Genomic DNA, 18998 nt, shown 5'->3' with positions numbered 1-18998 from the left:
TCCCACAACTCATCTGGTCTTCGCTCGTTAGTGTTCAAGGCCTCAAACCTGTTCCTGAGATGATTCTTAAATTCAGGTGGTATGAAATCATCATTTGTTTAGACTTAATATTTCAAACATGTTCAAATGGAGGTGGGTAACAGATGTAGGTTAAGAAATATGGGAGTGGATTTCACAAGAAATAATTATACTAATTAAAACTGGTTATATAATCAGACTAATTACAGTATTGGAATGGGGAGGGGTAAAGCTAATGACTATTATTTTTGTTACAATACTGTGAAATTGTTGACTATTAAACATATTTTATGTATACCTTTGAGTTAAAAAGAATAACTTAAAAGTGTTCATGGTGGTGGATTAACTGCTATTTAATGAGAGAACTATGTAGACAAAAACATAGTACTTCTCATTATTTTATTACAAACTGAGAAAGGAAACCATAAAACAATCCAAAACTACTCTAAAGTTATTATCTCCATCACCTGTCCTCTGCTGTCAAATTGAATCCAAATAAAATTGCTTGTTTATTATTTCATGGGTTTTTATTTTCCTGTGCTCCTGAAATGGTGGATTATTTTGCCTGATCCTGATTTATCAGGGTTAATTTGTTGTTGTTGTTGATTGTCTTCGAGTCTAGCACGACTCATAGCGACCCTATGAACAAAAGGCTTGAAGCCGCTCTACAACTCTTGACATTCATTTAAGTTCATAGAGTTCTTGAGGCATGTTATTTAGGAAGTGGATGCCACTCCTGCTTCCAAACTTGTCATAGTATTTTATTGTTTTTATATTCCATTGATTTGCTTGTGATATGCAGCGACCTATGTACAGCTGCTCTGAACCCTTCCCTATCCTGAGCCAGTCTCACTAACTTCGACACAGCAACCCCCATCACCACAGTTACTGTTACCAATCCATCTCATCCTGGGTCTTCCTCTCCTGTGCTGTCCATCCACCCTTCGGAGCATGATGTCCTTCTCCAAGACCAGTCTCTTCTGGCCACGTTCACAAAGTTACTGAAGCAGAGTTTCAAAATCCTAGCCTGGAACAGAATTGAGACCCCAGAAATAGACCCAGCTATCTATGGTCAACTGATATCCGACAAGGAAATCAAGGATATCAAATGGGGAAATGAAAACCTCTTCAATAATTTGTGCTGGCAAAACTGGACTTCCACCTGCAGAAAGCTGAAACAGGATCCACATTTCACAACATACACAAAAATCAATTCAAGGTGGATCAGAGACCTGGGAGTATAGCCCAAAACCATAATGTTCATAAGAGACAAACTCCTACTGATTCCTCTTCCTGATTCCCAACTTTTGCATTCCAGTCACTCATTATTATTAAAGCATCTTGGTTACGTGTTTGATTGATATCTGGCTACAACAGTTGACAGAAATAAACCATTCCCTCCTCTTTTGCTCTGGTTGTAGGTGCATAAATTTGAATGACAGTGGTATTAAAAGGTCTTCCTTGTATGTATTTGGATATTATCCTGTCACTCACAATATTGTATTCCAAGATGGATCTAGAAATGGCCTTTTTAGCTATAAAAGCAACCCTGTTTTTGCTCACCTTTTCATCACCAGCATAATAGATCATATGATTGTGGAATTCAAAATGTCCCATGCCAATCCAATATAGATTGAGGCTCAATGTCAGGAAGACAAAGATTCTCACCACTGGACCAATTGGCAGCATCAGGATGGATGGGGAAGAGATTGATATTGTTCACAGCTTTAGTTTGCTTGGCTCCACAGTCAACACTCTTGGCATCAGTAGCCAGGAAATTAAAAGACATATTGTGATGGGAAAGTCTGCTGTTAGGGACCTCTCCAAAGTACTGAAGAGCAATGGTGTCACTCTGGAGACTAAGGTGCGTCTGATACAGGCCATGGTCTTTGCAATCACTTGTTATGCATCAGAGAGTTGGACAATGACCAAGAAGGATAGGCAAATTGATGCCTTTGAGCTGTGGTGCTGGAGAAGAGTACTGCGGGTACCATGGACTGCTAGGAAAACAAACAGATTCATCTGGGTGGCAGCTTGGAGGCAAGGATTCTGAGGTTTCCTCTGACTACTTTGGACACATTGTAAGGAGGGACTGGTCCTTGGAGAGGGACATCATGCTTGGTAAAGTGGAGGGACAGCACAGGAGGGGAAGACCCTCTATGAGGAAGATTGATTCAGTGACTAGGGTAATCAGGATGGGTATATCAGAGACAGTGTGATTGGCGCAGGACAGAGCAGAGTTTATTTTGTACATAGGGTTGCTATGAGTCATAAGCAGCTCGATGGCACATAACAACAACATGCCAATCCATCTCATTTCACTAATACCCAATATAACAATGTTTATGTGTTTGATTTCTTTCTTTACAATGTCCAGTTTTCCCACATTCATGATTCTCACATTCCATGTATCAACTGTTAATTTCTTCTTACAACTGTTTCTCCACATTTTTGTTTACAAAATTGAGGGCTCAGTTCAGTTGCCATATCTGTTAGTCTACTCTAAGTGTGCTCTGCTGTACATAGGGTTTTCCAAGGCCTGTTATATTTCAGAAGTGGATGATCAATCCTCCTTCGTAGTCTGTCTTAATTTTTATGTTCATTGTTAGGTTTATGTCCTGACTCTTGGCCACAGAGTGGAGTCAACTCATAACTGATCCTCCAGGGGGTTTCTAAGGGTGTAAAATCACACAGGAGGAGACTACCCATATTTATCCTTCAGAGTTGGTAGTGGATTCAAAGCACTAGAGAGGCTCTACCCTTAGGTTAGAAGCATGACTCTCCGAGGACCAAGCCATAGAGCTTGTGTGATGGTTAATTATACATTTCACTCTACAATTTATGACCAACTCTGGATTAATTTGAAATGTTCATACAAAAATAATTGGCTAACCCAAAAGAATTTCAAGAAACAACATATGATCAAGAGAAAAAGAAAATTCAGGCCGTTCTGAAGGACTTGGCAAAAACTAACGCTCCAGGAATTGATAGAATAAAAATTAAAATATTTCAACAAACAGATGCTGACCAGGATGTGCTCACCAGGTTGTACCAAGGTATCTGGAGGACGACTACCTCACCAATTGACTGGAAGTGATCCATATTTATTCCCATTCCAAAAAAAGGTGACCCAACAGAGTGTGGAAATTATTGTACAATTTCTCTCATATCACACAGAAGCAAAATCTTGCTGAAAACCATCCAGAAATGACAGGAACAGTACATTGACTGAGATCTACTAGAAATACAGGCTGGGTTTAGAAGAGGCAGTGGCACTAAAGACATTATCACTGATGTAAGATGGATCTTGGCAGAAATCAAGGAGTACCAGAGGGATAGCTATCTGTGTTTCATTGATTACGTGAAGGCAGTTGACTGTGTGGGTCACAACAAACTGTGGTTAACCTTGAGGAGAATGGGAATCCCAGAACACTTGATTGTGCTTATGTGAGACCTATACTTAGACCAGGAAATAGTCCTCAGAACAGAGCAGGGAAACACAGTATGGTTCAAAATCAGGAAGGAAGCGTGTCAAGGATGCATCCTGTCTCCATACTTTTCAGTCTATTTGCAGAACAGATTATTCGGGAGGCTTGATTTTATGAGAAGAAATATGGCATTAGGATTGGAGGAAACCTCATCAACAATATGCATTATGCAGATGACACACCCTGCTTGCTGAAACTGAGGAGGGCCTGAACTGCTTGCTGCACAAGGTCAAAGACTATAATCTTCAATATGGATTGAAGCTCAACATCAAGAAGACAAAGATTCTCACCACTGAGCCAATTGACAACAACATGATAGAAAGAGAAGGGAGCCAAGTTGTTAACAGCTTGCTCGGCTCCACAATCAACACTCTTGGCACCAGTAAACGGATTGGACTAGGTAAATCTGCTGTTAGGAACTCTTCCAGAGTACTGAGAAGCAATGGTATCAGCCTAGAGACGAAGGTGTGCCTGTTTCAGGTCATGGTCTTCACAATAACTTGCTATGCATTAGAGAGCTGGACAATGAATAATGATGACAGAAGAGGAATTGATGTCTTTGGACCACCAAGAAAACAAATAGGTCCATTCTGGAGAGGGTGAAATCAAGTTTCTCCTTGGGGCTAGAATTTTGAAGCTCCATTTCACATGCTCTGGGTATATGGTGAGGTGGAATCAATCCTTAGGGAAAGACATCGTGCCCAGTGGAGGGACAGTGCAGGAGAGGAAGACCCTGGGTGAGATGGATTGATACAGAAACTAGGGCAATGGGGGTAGGTATGCTGGAGTCAGTGAGACTGGTTCAGGACAGGGCAAGCTTCAGAGCTCTTGCACATAAGGTCTCTATGAGTCACAGGCAACTGGATGGCACATAACAACAATAACAACATACATAAATTATTAGCCATTTTCACGTGATACTTATACACACACAAAGAGACACAGATACTCACATCTTGCCCTTCTTCATGGGCTTCTTTGATTAAAATTACAATATGAATCATTTAGATGAAGGAAAGCCACTTCAAAGTTAACAAGGCATGAAGTGAGAGGAAGTATATAAGTATTATTCACAATTGAGCCTTGTAGTATACTCTGGCTAAATTTCCATTCTCATGTGGGAATGTTTTCCATCCTTGGGTTTAATAAATTGGGTTAATAAATAGCCTTTTATTCCTCTCCCCAAATCTCCTCCCAGATCACTCTTCTACTTTTTTAAAAAAAATATTTTATACTGGTTTATTTACAGAACTTGAATACATTGTTTTTCACACTGGATCTTTCCCATTTCCTTCATTTCCACCATCAAATTGTGTGACCCTATGATCACTGCCCCAACCTATCCTCACCCCCTTGCTTCTCTTCTCCGCTCCCTTGAATCCTCATACTCATTCTACAGTAGTTTTTATACAGTATTTATCCTTATGAAATTGAGTTACTTCACTCAGTATAATACTCTTCAGTTCCTCCCAAGATAGGTAATAATTTACAAAATCATTGCTCCTGCATGTTTTACAGTACTTCATTGTATGAATATACCACAATTTCTCAATCTATTCCATTGTGGTAGGACATTTAGACTGTTTCCATGTTCTTGCAATGGTGAATAATGCTGTTATAAATATTAGTGTACAAGTCTTTGCCTCAGTTCTCATTTTCTCGGAGTATATTCCAAGAAGTGGAATAACTGGGTCATATGGAATTTCTATGTTCAATTTTCTGAGGAAAGGCCAAACTCCCTTCCAGAGTGATTGTACCCTTTAACAATCCCATCTCATCCCTGTCTTACCACATCCTCTCCAACATTTATTACTTACTTTCCTATTAAACTTTGCCACTGCTACTGGAATGAGATGGTATCTCACTGTGATTCTGATTTGCATCTCTCTTATTGCTGGTGATTTGGATCATTTCTTCATGTGTCTGTTGGCCATTTGAATATCATCTTCTGTGAAAATTCTTTCATTGTCTTTTGCCTAGTTTGTAATTTTTATCAGATTTTCTTGTGGAGGCCCAGGAGTATTGTGTAAGCTTTTGTTGTGAGTCTCTTGCCTGAAATGGTATTGCCAAATGTTTTTTTTACCCCAGTCAGTAGGATTTCTTTTCACTCTGTTAGAAAAAGGTTTTGATGCACACAGGGATTTAATTTTTAGAAGGTCCTGTTCATCAGTTTTATACTCTTCTGATTGTGCATTTGGCAATTTCTTTAGAGACTAGCCTATTTTTTAGACTAGGTCTTCTATGCTTGATCCCAGTTTGTCTCTTATGAACTTAATGGTTTTGGACTTTACTCTCAGGTCTCTAATCCACCTTGAGCTGATTTTTGTGTATGGCATGAGATACGGATCGTTTCAGCTTTCTGCAGGAAGCACTCCAGTTTTGCCAGCACCATTTGTTGAAGAGGTTGCCATTTCCCCATTTAATATGTTTTATTTCCTTGATAAATATCAGGATGGATGGTGAAGAGATTGAGATTGTTCACAGCTTTAGTCTGCTTGGCTCCACAATCAACACTCTTGGCACCAGCAGCCAGGAAATTAAAACACTTATTGCGATGGGAAAGTCTGCTGTTAGGGACCTCTCTAAAGTACTCAAGAGCAATGATGTGTCTCTGGAGACTAAGGTGCATCTGGTACAGGCCATGGTCTTTTCAATCACTTGTTATGCATCAGAGAGCTGGACAATGACCAGGGAGGATAGAAGGAGAATTGATGCTTTTGAGCTTTGGTGTTGGAGAAGAGTGCTGAGAGTGTCATGGACTGCTAAGAAAACAAAGAGATTCATCCTTGAGAGGGATAAACCGGGCTGCTCTTTGGAGGCAATGATTCTGAGACTTCATCTGACATACTTTGGTCATGTTGTAAGGAGGGACCAGTACTTGGAGAGGGACATCATGCTTGGGAGGGTGGAGGGCAGGCGCAGGAGGGGAAGGCCCTCTGGGAGATGGATTGATTCGGTGACTGGGGCATTGATTCGGTGACTGGGGCAATCGGGAAGAGTGTGTTGGAAACAATGAGATTGGCACAGGACAGAGCAGAGTTTAGAGCTGTTGTGCATAGGGTCTCTATGAGTCACAAGCCACTCGACGGCACATAACAACAACAAAAACAACAACAACAAATATCAGTTGACCCTTGATAGCTGGGTAATTTCTGGGTTCTCAATTCGGTTCTATTGGTCTATGTGCCTGTCACTGTACCAGTACCATGCTGTTTTTCTTACTTACGCTGTGTAGTAGGTTTTGATCCAGGAAGTGCTATAACTTTTCCAGAAGTGTTTTGATTATTTGGGGTCTTTTGCCCCTCCAAATAAACTTGGCAATTCCCCTTTCAATCTACTTGTAAAATGAACTTGGCATCTGTATTCGGATTGTGTTGAACATGTTGATTGCTTTTGGTTAAGATTTCTTTAGGTCTTTTATTGTGTCTTGCAGAAATGTTCTGTAGGGGTTTTTTTATAGGTCTTTAGTATCTCTAGTTAGGTTCATTCCCAAGTATCTCAATTTGTGGTTGGCTATGTTAAATGGCATTGCTATCTTGGTTTTCTTCTCTGAGTTCTCTTTGTTACTGTAGAAGAATCCCACTGATTTTTGGATACTGATCATGTTTCCCTCTACCCTACTAAACTGGCCTACTAACTCTAACAGTTTTTTTGTTGTTTTTGACTCTTTGGGGTTTTCTGTGTTCACTATCATATAATCTGCATTTATAGTGATAGTGTAACCATCTCTTTGTCAATCGGAATGTCTTTTATTTCCTTCTCATGTTGTATTGCCCTAGCAAGTACTTTCAATACAATATTGAATAGAAGTGATGACAGTGGGCATCCTCGTCTGGTCCCTATTCACAAGGAAAATGCCATTAGTCTTTCTCCATTGAGAATGATGTCAGCCATTGGTTTTGCATATATACTTTTCAGTATGGAATATAAATTCCTTTCTATTCCAATTTTGCTTAGTGTCTTGATCAAGAAGGATTGTTGGATTATGCCAAATACCTTTTCTGCATCAATTGCTAAGATCATATTTTTAGTTATTTACTTTGTTAATATACTCCTCTACTTTTACATTAGACAAACTTGACTTCACATCCAAATCTTTAGCCATGCCCACACTCTCTGAGCATGAAGCACTCCACCCTTTCCTGTGCCATCCTCAAATTCAATGACACAGAAGAGTAATACCCTGTCCTCTCCTGTGCCATGCTGACACTCCTTGACACAAGAGAGCAGCACCCTATACTATTCTGTTCTATCCTCACTGTCCCTGACACATGAGAGCAGTATCTTATCCTCTCTTGGGTCATTCTTACACTCCTCATACATGAAAACAGCAGCTGGCCTGTCCTGTGCCATCCTCACACTCCTTCACACACTGCAGCAGCACCTCATTGCATCCTGTGTCATCCTTATACTTCTCAAACATGAGAGCAAAATCCCATCCTATCCTCACTCTCGATCACACAAGAAAGCAGCCTCTTGTTCTCTCCAGCGATATCCTCACACTCCCTCACACACATGAATAGCACCAATTTTCTCCTGTGCCATCCTCATCTCTCTGACACACCCTCCCATCCGGTGCTATCCGCACACTTCCTGACACACGAGAGCAGCACCCTGTTCTCTACAAGCTCATTCTCTCTTTTTTTCTCTTTTTCCTTATAAAACCAACCTTACAGGACTGTCATCTCAATTATAGGCGATAAAAATACTGGGGCTTAGCAGGTACTTAAAACATGATAGCAACAATTTAATAAAGGATTGCTTTATTAAACTGTGGTGTAGTCGATATAGAATCATACTGTTAACCCAAAGGCCACACTTCTCCGGCAGTTCAAATTCATCAGGCACGTCTTAAGAGAAAGATGGACCAACTCCTTATATGCAATTTACAGCCTTGGAAAACAAATACAATCAAAAAAGATCAGATTTGAGCCAGAATTGCAATAAGAGAGATATACAACTGTTTGCTTCAGAAGGTCAAGGACTGCAGTTTGCAATATGGATTGAAGCTCAACATCAAGAAGAAAGAGATTCTTACCACTGGACCAACTGAAAGCACCATGATAGATAGAGATTGAGATTATTTACAATTTTAGCTTGCTCTACTCCACAATCACCACTCTTGGCACCAGTAGTCAGAAAGTCAAAAGACAAATTCCATTGGGAAAATCTGCTGTCAGAGACCTTGCAAGATTTCTAAAGAGCAATAATCTCCATCTAGAGACTAAAGTGTACCTGATCCAGGCCATGATCTTCGTAATTACTTGTTACACCATCAGAAAGCTGGACAATAAATGAGAATGCCAGAAGAATCAATGCATTTGAATAATGAAACTGGAGAAGAATACCAAGCATACCATGATGGACTGCTAAAAAAAACAAAGAGGTCTGTTCTGGACATAGTTTGGGCATGTTTCCAGGAGGGACCAGTCCTTGGAGAAAAACATCATGCTTGGAAGGATGGAGGGGACAGTTCAGGAGACAAAGACTTTGGATGAAATGGATTGACACAGTAACAGGGGCAATGAGGGTAAGTGTCTCAGAGACAGTGAGATTGGCTCAGGATAGGGTAGGATAGGGTTCAGAGCTATTATGCATTGGGTTGCTATGAGTCACAGGTGACTCGATGGCACATAACACCACCATCCACATATGAAGGATCTCTAATTACTTAATTCATTTTTGTTATGCTACTAACAAAAGTATGGTAGTTTGAATCTATCAGGTTCTCTGCAGTAGAAAAGTGACTTTTCTTCTCTTACGATTTATAGCCTCAGAGAAACCCAGTGGAGATTTATTATTAGTTGGAATAAACTCATAGTAGTAGGTTTGGTTTGTCTATATGTCAGTTTTTCATACTGTGGTAACGTGCATATTGCTATGATACTAGAAGCTAGATCACAAATATTTCAAGTGCTAATAGAGTCATCCCTGGTAGACAGATTCCAGCAGAGCATTTAGATTAAGACGCGGGGGGGGGGGAAGCATGCTGTATACTTCTGAAAATTAGCTACCGAAAATGAAACAGCACATTTCTGATAGAGCACTAGATAGATACTAGAGAGTAACAGTCTATTTGGTAAAGTAAATGGCCAGAGAAAATGAGGAAACCTCTCAATGAGACGGATAGAGGAAAGGACTCAAACATATCAATGATCATGTAGTTGGCATAGGATTTGGCAATATTTTATCAGCCACGCATAGAGTTGGCACCAACTGAAGACAAGTTAATGGCAATTAACAGTACCAAAAATAATTATTTAATGACAATAATTAAAAGTTTTATACCTGAAATTGTCCTAACCATGATGGAGCCAGCCAACAGGTTTTACATTCATTTCTGCACACTCTGACTTAGCTTTTCAAGTATTTATAACATGTTGTTGTTATGTGCCGTCGAGTCACTTGCGACTCATAGCAACCCTATGTACAACAGCCCTAAACTCCGCTCTGTCCTGTGCCAATCACACTGTCTCCGACACTCCCATCCCAATTATCACACTCACTGAATCAATCCACCTCATAGAGGGCCTTCCTCTCCTGCGCCGTCCCTCCACCCTCCCAAGCATGATGTCCCTCTCTAAGGACCGGTCTCTCCTCACAACATGTCCAAAATATGTTAGACAGAGCCTCAGAATCCTTGCCTCCAAGGAGCCACCCGGTTACCCTTTCCAGGACAAATGTTTGTTTTCCTAGCAGTCCATGGTATTCTCAATACTCTTCTCCAGCACCACAGCTCAAAGGCATCAATTCTCCTTCTATTCTCCTTGGTCATTGTCCAACTCTCTGATGCATAACAAGTGATTGCGAAGACCATAGCCTGTATCAGACGCACCTTAGTCTCCAGAGAGACACCATTGCTCTTCAGTACTTTAGAGGGGTCCCTAACAGCAGACTTTCCCATGGCAATGCGCCTTTTAATTTCCTGGCTGCTGGTGCCAAGACTGTTGACTACAGAGCCAAGCAAACTAAAGCTGTGTACAATCTCAATCTCTTCACCATCCATCCTGATGCTGTCAATTGGTCCAGTGGTGAGAATCTTTGTCTTCTTGACATTGAGCCTCAATCTATATTGTAGGCTGCAGTCCTTGACACTCTGCAGCAGGCACTTCATGTCCTCTTCAGTTTTAGCAAGCAGGGTGGTGTCATCCGCAAAACGCAAGTTGTTGATAAATCGTCCACCAATCCTGACCCCACATTTCTCCTCATAGAGCCCAGCCTCCCGGATAATCTCTTCTGCATATAGGTTGAAAAGGTATGGAGATAGGATGCATCCCTGGCATACGCCCTTCCCAATTTTGAACCATGCCGTGTTCCCTTGCTCTGTTCTGACGACTGCCTCTTGGTCCAAGTATAAGTTTCGCATTAGAATGATCAAGTGTTCTGGGATTCCCATTCTTCTCAGAGTCAGCCATAGTTTGTTATGATCTACACAGTCAAATGCCTTTGCATAGTCAATGAAACACAGATAGACATTCCTCTGGTATTCCCTGCTTTCAGCCAAGATCCATCTAACATCAGCTACAATATCTCTAGTACCACAACCCCTTCTAAAGCCAGCCTGGACTTCTGGTAGCTCTCTGCTGATGTGCTGTTCCAGTCATTTTTGAATAATCTTCAGTAAAATCTTGCTTGCATGTGAAATCAGTGAGATTGTTCTGTAGTTTCCACATTCTGTTGGGTCACCTTTCTTTGGGATAGGAACAAATATCGATCTCTTCCAGTCAGTTGGCCAAGTGGTTGTTCTCCAGATTTCTCGGCACAACTTGGTGAGCACGTTCAGCGTCTGTTAGCTGAAATATGTCAATTGGTATACCATCTATTCCTGGAGCCTTATTTTTGGCCATTTCCTTCAAAGCAGCCTGAACTTCTTTTCTTAAGATATAGAACACAAGTCACCAGCCCCAGGGAGAATTACTCTAAGAACTCACCTCATAAGCAGTACCCTCATGTCAACCAAATAATCTAGATGTTTCCAACTCTGTCACAAATGGGGTCAAAGAGGAAAATAATTTTGACCTTTTGCTGCCTGGTTTTGTATTCTTCAAGGACATCATTTTGTTGGCATTGTACAGCATTTACCAGTCTGATCATACTCTTTTGCACACCAGATACCATCAAGTTCGATTCATGGCAATTCCATGTGGGTCAGAGTATAACTATGCTGCATAGCATTTTCATGGGATGATTATTTTGGGAAGCTGATCACCAGGCCTTTACTCTAAAGCAGCTCTAGGTGGACTTGAACTTCCAGTCTTTCAATTATCAGCTAAATGTGTTAACTGTTTGAAACACAAATGGCCTTCCTCTCTTAAACAGTTGCATTTTAATAAGTTAATGTTCTTAAGTCTTACAAAACAAACTACCAAAGACAAAACAAGCTCTGCAGGTTCTTACTCAAGGTTGTTCATGCATATTTTGAGTTCAGATCCCCCTTGCAATGTCCTTTACTTGTGATCAACCAACTTATTCCTAAAGAAATACCAATCAGACTTTGTAACTGTTAAGTCAGTGATTAACAAAGAAATTTCCCTTTTGGTAATAATGCTGTGATTTTTCTCTTGATATTTAGCATTTTGACTTTGGAACATAAATTAGCCTTGCTTTCTGAGGCTATTAATGGTGATACATACATGATGATTATTCTTTTTGGTCTAAAAATATAATATTTAATTAGAGCTTCACAGAAGACTTAGAATTCCATTTTCCCTCAGGGAGAAAATACCTATAACTGGAGTTTATGAAAAATTATTAGTTCTAGCTAATCCTGGATAATAAATTGGATTTTTGCAATCTGTGTGATTTTTAACACGGTAGGCTTTTTAGAAGAAAGGTGATGCCTGTGGAATAGTCAAGCAGTAATTTCACTGCCTCGCTGTTAAGACAAATACAACTGAAAAGATCACCTATGGAATTTACTGGATTGTGGGATTTGCTTTTTGAAAATGAAATGTCACAAAATAAGAGTACAGGTGAAAACCTCTAGTGTCTTTTTCTGCATCCCATGAGTCTGGGATTATTGTTTAATCCTTCTTTATCTAAATTCCAATCCTCCATTGAGGACTGTAAGAAACCCTGTTACATTTTATTAAGAAATATATTATTTTCATTTTTTGCATCATTTACTCAGAATTAACACCACTTCTCTTCGAAAAGCAGGCATGCATGTGTATACATATACACATACACACACACACACTCATTCATTCACTCCTGGAAATTCATTATTCTGTTAGCCTAAGAAATTCAATTCATAGCAAATATTTCAATGTATTCATTCATATAAGTGACCCATTCAAGAAAGTTAAATTGCAACTATAAAAATTTTAAGGATACTACTAGAAAGAATATAATGGCATTTATTTAGCAACAACAAAAAAAATGAAATAAATTTAACAAAAAAAAACAAACAAACAAAAACCCGGCCAAAACAAACAAATTTCTGTTCTTAATGAAAGGCTTATCTCGAGGGTGAAAAAGCAAAACAAAACAATAGCAAAAATTTTTAAACAGCCAATATTTTTTACTGTATCAAACTTTCTTCCTGATTAATTTTACCTCCTATCTATTGTTATCTTGATCCCATCCTCCTCTCTAAGGCAGTTTGATAAAGGTATTCCACTTTCTATGATCAAGAAAGGGCTCAACACAATAGCTATTCTCTGAAAGAATACTTTAAGAACTCAAGGGTGTTTTGTTTTTAAGGTCATTCAGCCTACATAGCACCTGGAGAGTTCAACTCACATGCTGGAACAGCATGAAACAGATAATATAAGCCTTAAAAAGAAAGGAAAGCCAGTAATAATTGGCTTATACATATTTTTTAAAGACACAGAGGTTACCTGATCAACTGGAACCTCAACCTGAGTATCTTCATCTTCTTGGACTTCTGCTGCCCCCCGCGTTTCAGATCTCTCAGCTCCGGCTTTGAAAACGCCTTCATCTGCGGGGGAGGGGGGGGACATAGTGAAAATAAAAATCCAATTGCGACATCGTGTGGTTATATGCTGAAATTACAATCAAGTGGGTCCTAGAGATCCTTTTTAAGCGTTATTTTGGCTCACTTTTTATTGATAAAGTTTTGTACCCCCTCAGAAGTAATGGTGCTGCCCATGAAAAAGGCCTGTGGCTTGAATCCACCAGTTGATTGTCAGGAGAAATATGGGTACTCTCTTCTATATGATAAAATGCTTCTGAAAAGTGAATAGAGGGTCAGCAACGAGTCTTTTGTGGCTGCACTGTACACAACAATAACATGAATAACACTTCCAGATTTTCATTAGCAAAGGCTCTGTGGCCAAAACAAAAGTGAAATGACAGAAAAGACCTGTCCATGACTCCTGATGGTTCAGCTATGGGTTTAATAAGACAACTCACAGAAGTGTTTGGCAAGAAGGCAAATGAGAAGACCTTCAGAGCTGAAGTAACACATTAATAGCAACAATGGAGTTAAGGACAGCAAAGATTGTGGAGATGGTGCAAGATCAGGGAAGACTTAAATGTGTTTTACAGACTTGATGTGAGTTGGAATCAAAGTAATAGCATGTAACAACAACAACAACAAATAACACACTTATTATTTCAATATCCCCTTCTTATCCTTGAAGTAGTGATGCTAATTGATGTTTTAAAATAAAATTTTCAGAAACATTATTTTCCTATAATAGTACTATATTAAAATATAATGTGCTGGAATTATTTTTTTATTCAGATGACTGCACAAAATATTTATGCTGCAATAAAATCATAGTACTCCCCACATTTCACAAAGATTAGTACTTTATATTATTCAGATTACCACTATTTCTAACATCGTTAGTTATAAAATATGACTTAAATGTCTAAGACTTTAGGTTAAGCTTATTTGATTACTATCCATATTCTACGGAAAACAACAATAGCCACTTTCCATATTTGAAGTAGTTATAAGGTCTCCCTCTTGACCTCTTCCTCAGGCTAAGCTATCAAAGATTCATGGACTCATTTATCAGTCTCCCCATCTACACGCTTCAAGATAGGTTTGATGTTTAAACCATTATCACAGATGTTTCCTCTATTTTTCTAACATCACCACAGAAGTAGACTTCACCATCTTCCTGGATCTTTATCTTTTCCTGAAAACTTCCTCTATTATATTAATAAAAATTATTCCCAAAAAACAATTATGGAACACATTTCCTATGACAATATTTTATATTGCCAAAGTTATCGAGTTACTTATTCTAGACATGTATTGTTGTTGTTGTTAAATGCCATCGAGTCGTAGACAACTCATAGCGACCTTATAAATGAAAGACCTGAACACTTGTATAGCTTTCATCATTTCTCCACGTTCATAGAGTTCTGGAGGCAAGCTATTTCAGAAGCAGATGCCACTCCTGCTTCCAAGGTTGTTTTAATCAGGGAGCTCCACCAAACACTGTCTACCTTGGGTAACCATTATCACATTTGACAAATCAGTGTCACAGTGTTTAGTATCACAGCAACCACGAGTTGCTATACCACTTATAAGAATGTTTGACAAAAAACAACTAAAAGTAGGCCTGAGGGTGGCAGATTAAAATTACCTACCTCTAGCTTGGTAGCATAACTTTCAATCCACTAGGCCAACTAAGCTCTCTCTGTGTTGTTGTTAAGAGCCATAAAGTTGTAGACGGCTCATAGCAACCCTATGAATGAAAGAACTGAGCACTTATAAAATGTGTGTGTGTGTGTGTATGGTCGTCATGGTGGTGGTGTTAGGTGCTCAAGTATCAGCAGTAAAAACTAAGGCAGGGCTGATTGTGGAACAGACCAAGAAGTATCCATATGAAAGTTCAAATTAAAGCTGAAGAAAATTAAAGCAAGTTCAAAAGAATCAAAATATGACCTTGAGTATATTTCAACCAAATTTTTTTAAAAAATCTTAACAGATATGACACATTGAACACCAGCTTAAAATCCAACTGAATTTAGAAATATTTTTTAGATTAAACTCATTAAAGACTAAAGACTAATGACTAAAGGAATGCTCAAGTAAGAAAGTTGAACAGAAGACTTCAAAGGGCTGTTTGAGAAGACAAAGCAAAGTATATGTATATATATTTATGTGGACCAAAGACCTGTAAGTCACAAGAAACACCACTGTGAATAAGATGTAGTAACTTCCTCAAGTTACTGACAGTCTCGTGAGGCAACAGAAATCTGTGTACCATCAACAAAGTGCACTGAGGTAAGTATTCTAACTAACTCATAGCTTGACCCTCTAGTGGGTCTCCAAGGCTATAAATCATTTGGGAGAAGATTGTTCATCTTTCTCAGAACAGCTGTTAGATGCCAAAGCTTTGGGCTAGCATCACAATTCTTTGCAGATGAGGCCAGTAAGCTCCTTCAAGTATAGCTATAAAAGAATGGGAATTTAGAAAAGAAATTAAGTTGAAGAAAGAAAGGGAGGAAAGGAGGAAGATGAGAAAGAAAAGATAAAGGAAAAAGAATGAAGGAAGGTAAAAAAAGAAGAGGAAAAAGGCAGGCAGGAAGGAAGGAAGGAAGAAGGGAGAAGAGTAAGAAGGCAAGATAGGGAAGAAAACCAAGAGCAACTCTTATTACTTTCTCCTGGGGGGGGGGGGAAATACCTTTTTGGTTAATTTTTTGTAACGATTCATTACTCTCCTCAACTCTCCTTTCCAAAATCTAAAGATGACACAATTATCCTAAAAGCTGATTAAGCATGTTAATTTCCATGGATTGATTAATTCTGAGGATTATCCACAACAACCATTTCAACCCAGACTGGTTTTTCCAATCATCCAACAAAGTAAATTCATTCTTTCCTTCTGCCAATTCTTGTATGCTCAAGTAATCCAAAGAAATTCTTTATTCGTTAGTTTGCACATTTAAATCTTCCTATTGTTAATGCTATGTAAAAGAGAGCACATTCTGATTAGACTAGCAGATACAGTACTAGAGGTAGAAACTTCTCTCTGGGAATCACAAAGGAGGAGGGACACACTCTACTAATTAGAACAAGGAATATGAGAGGAATGAATTTGGGAAAATTGGAGATTGTTAAAGAAGATATGGAACACACAAATATTGATATATTGGTGAAATTAAATGGGTTGGCATGGGACATTTTGAATCAGATAATCATGTCATCTACTACCCTGGAGATGAAAAGATAAGAAAATATGGAGTTGCTTTCATAGTTAGAAAGACCATTTCTTGGGAAAGATAAAGTGTGAAAAACAATGTATACAAACTTTTTAGGTAAACAAACTAGTATAAAATAAAAATTTTATATAAAAAGACCATTTCTAAATCCATTTTAAAATACAATGTTGTGAGTTACAGGATAACAATAATACACATACAAGGAAGACCTGTTAATACTACTATCATTCAAATTTATACATCAACGATCAAAGAGAACCAAAGAGGGAAGTAGATGACTTCTACCAACGTTTGCTGTCAGAAATCAATTGAATATGCAACCAAGATACTTTGATAATAATGAGTGACTGGAATGAAAAAAGTTGGGAACAGGGAAGAAGGATCAGTGGTTGGAAAATATTAACTTTGTGACAGAAAGAGGCTGGAAACAGAGCAAGAGAATTCTGTACAATCAATGATCTATTCATCACAAACACCTTTTATAAGCAATATAAATGACCATAATACACATGGACATCAACTGATAATTGACCAGGAATCAGACTGACTACATCACAGACGTGCTCACCAGGTCATGCCAAGAAATCTGGAGGACAACTACCTGGCCAACTGACTGAAGAGACCTATTTTATTCTCATTCCAAAAAAAGGTGACCCAACATAGTGTGGAAATAAATTAAAAATTGGAGAAGCTTAACATCAGGTGTTGTTGAGATTTTGGAAAAGACCACTGACTACTCCTATGCAAGTTCAAACTGACGCAAAAGAAAATCAAATCAAATCCACAAGAACCAAGGTTTTACCTCAAGTCTATCCCACCAGAATTTAAAGAACATCTCAGGAACTGGTTTGAGACCTTGAACACTAAAGAACGAAGGCCAGACTAGTTATGAGAGGATATCAAGAATATCCTTCATGAAGAATGCAAAAAGTCACTGCAAAGACAGATGAAAAAGAAAAGACCAAGATGGATGTCAGAAGAGACTCTGAATATTGCAGCAGAGCACTGAGAAGCCAAAGCAAAGGGAAGAAATCAAGAAGGTAAGGAGCTGAACAGAAGATTTCAAAAGGCAGCACAGGAAGACCAAGCAAAATACAATAATCGAATGTGCAAGGAAGTGGAGTCAGAAAATCAAAAAATCTGAACTCACTGAGCATTTCTTCAGCAGAAAGAACTGAAGAACAAATTCAAGCCTTGAGTTACAATATTTAAGGATGCTGAAGATAGGATGTAGAATGACCCTGGAAGCATTATAAGAGGATGGTAAGAGTACACAGAGATACTATACCAAAAATAATTGGCTGATACAGAAGAATTTAATGAAAAAAAAATATATGCTCAAGAGCTTCTGGTTATGAAGGAGAAAGTTCAAGCTGCTCTGAATGAATTGGGGGGAGGAATAACCTAGGAATTGATGGAATATCAATTGATATATTTCAGCAAACAGACGTGCTCACCAGGTCATGCCAAGAAATCTGGAGGACAACTACCTGGCCAACTGACTGAAGAGACCTATTTTATTCTCATTCCAAAAAAAGGTGACCCACAACATAGTGTGGAAATAAATTATCAAATGACATCACTAATATTAACACACAAGAAAGATCCTACTGAAGATTATTCAGAAATGAATGAAACAGTACGTCAGCAGTGAACAGATGGGCAGACTGGCTTTAGAAAAGGGCATGGCACTAGGGACATCATAGCCAACATTAGATAGACCTTGGCTGAAAGCAGAAAATACCAGAAGAATGTCTGTCTAGACTATGCATTTAATTAACTATGCAAAGGCATTTGACTGTGTGGACCATAACACACTGTGGCTAACCTTGAAAAGAATGGGAATTCCAGAACACTTCTTGTGCTCATGTGAAACCTATACTTGGATCAGGAAGAAGTCATCAAGACAAAGCAGAGAAACACTGCAGGTTCAGAATCAGGAAAAATGTGTGTCACAGATGTATTCATATCTTTGGATATGCATCCATGTCTCCATATCTTTCCATTCTGTACACAGAATAGATCATTCAGTAGGCTGGATTTTAAGAGAGGAATATGACATCATGATTCGAGGAAGACTCATCAAAACCTGCATTATGCAGATCACATAATCTTGCTTGCTGAAACTGAAGAGGACCTGAGACATCTGCTGCAGAAGGTTAAGGACTGTAGTCTTCAATATAGTTGAAGATCAACATCAAGAAAACAAAGATCTTCATTACTGGGCCAGTTAGCAGCTTCATGAAAAGCTGAGAAAAGATTGAGATTGTTAAGAACTTCAGCTTGCTTGATTCCACAATCAACACTCTTGGCACCAATAGTCAGGAAATCAAAAGAAAAAAG

The 18998-nt window shown here is 38.8% G+C and overlaps 1 protein-coding gene across 1 annotated transcript in view; it reads right to left on the bottom strand.

Moving 5' to 3' along the window:
- Positions 1 to 18998, bottom strand: part of DCDC2 (doublecortin domain containing 2) — a 347591-nt gene that overhangs the window by 63192 nt on the left and 265401 nt on the right. The window contains exon 8 of the mRNA XM_006888654.1: positions 13349 to 13449. Within this exon, the coding sequence (XP_006888716.1) occupies positions 13349 to 13449 (101 nt within the window). The remainder of the gene's footprint in view (positions 1 to 13348; positions 13450 to 18998) is intronic.

Source organism: Elephantulus edwardii, unplaced genomic scaffold, assembly GCF_000299155.1.
Source record: "Elephantulus edwardii isolate Elephantulus edwardi_28Jun2011 unplaced genomic scaffold, EleEdw1.0 scaffold00070, whole genome shotgun sequence".
Lineage (NCBI taxonomy): Eukaryota > Metazoa > Chordata > Mammalia > Macroscelidea > Macroscelididae > Elephantulus > Elephantulus edwardii.
This window is presented reverse-complemented; position numbering and strand designations above follow the sequence as displayed.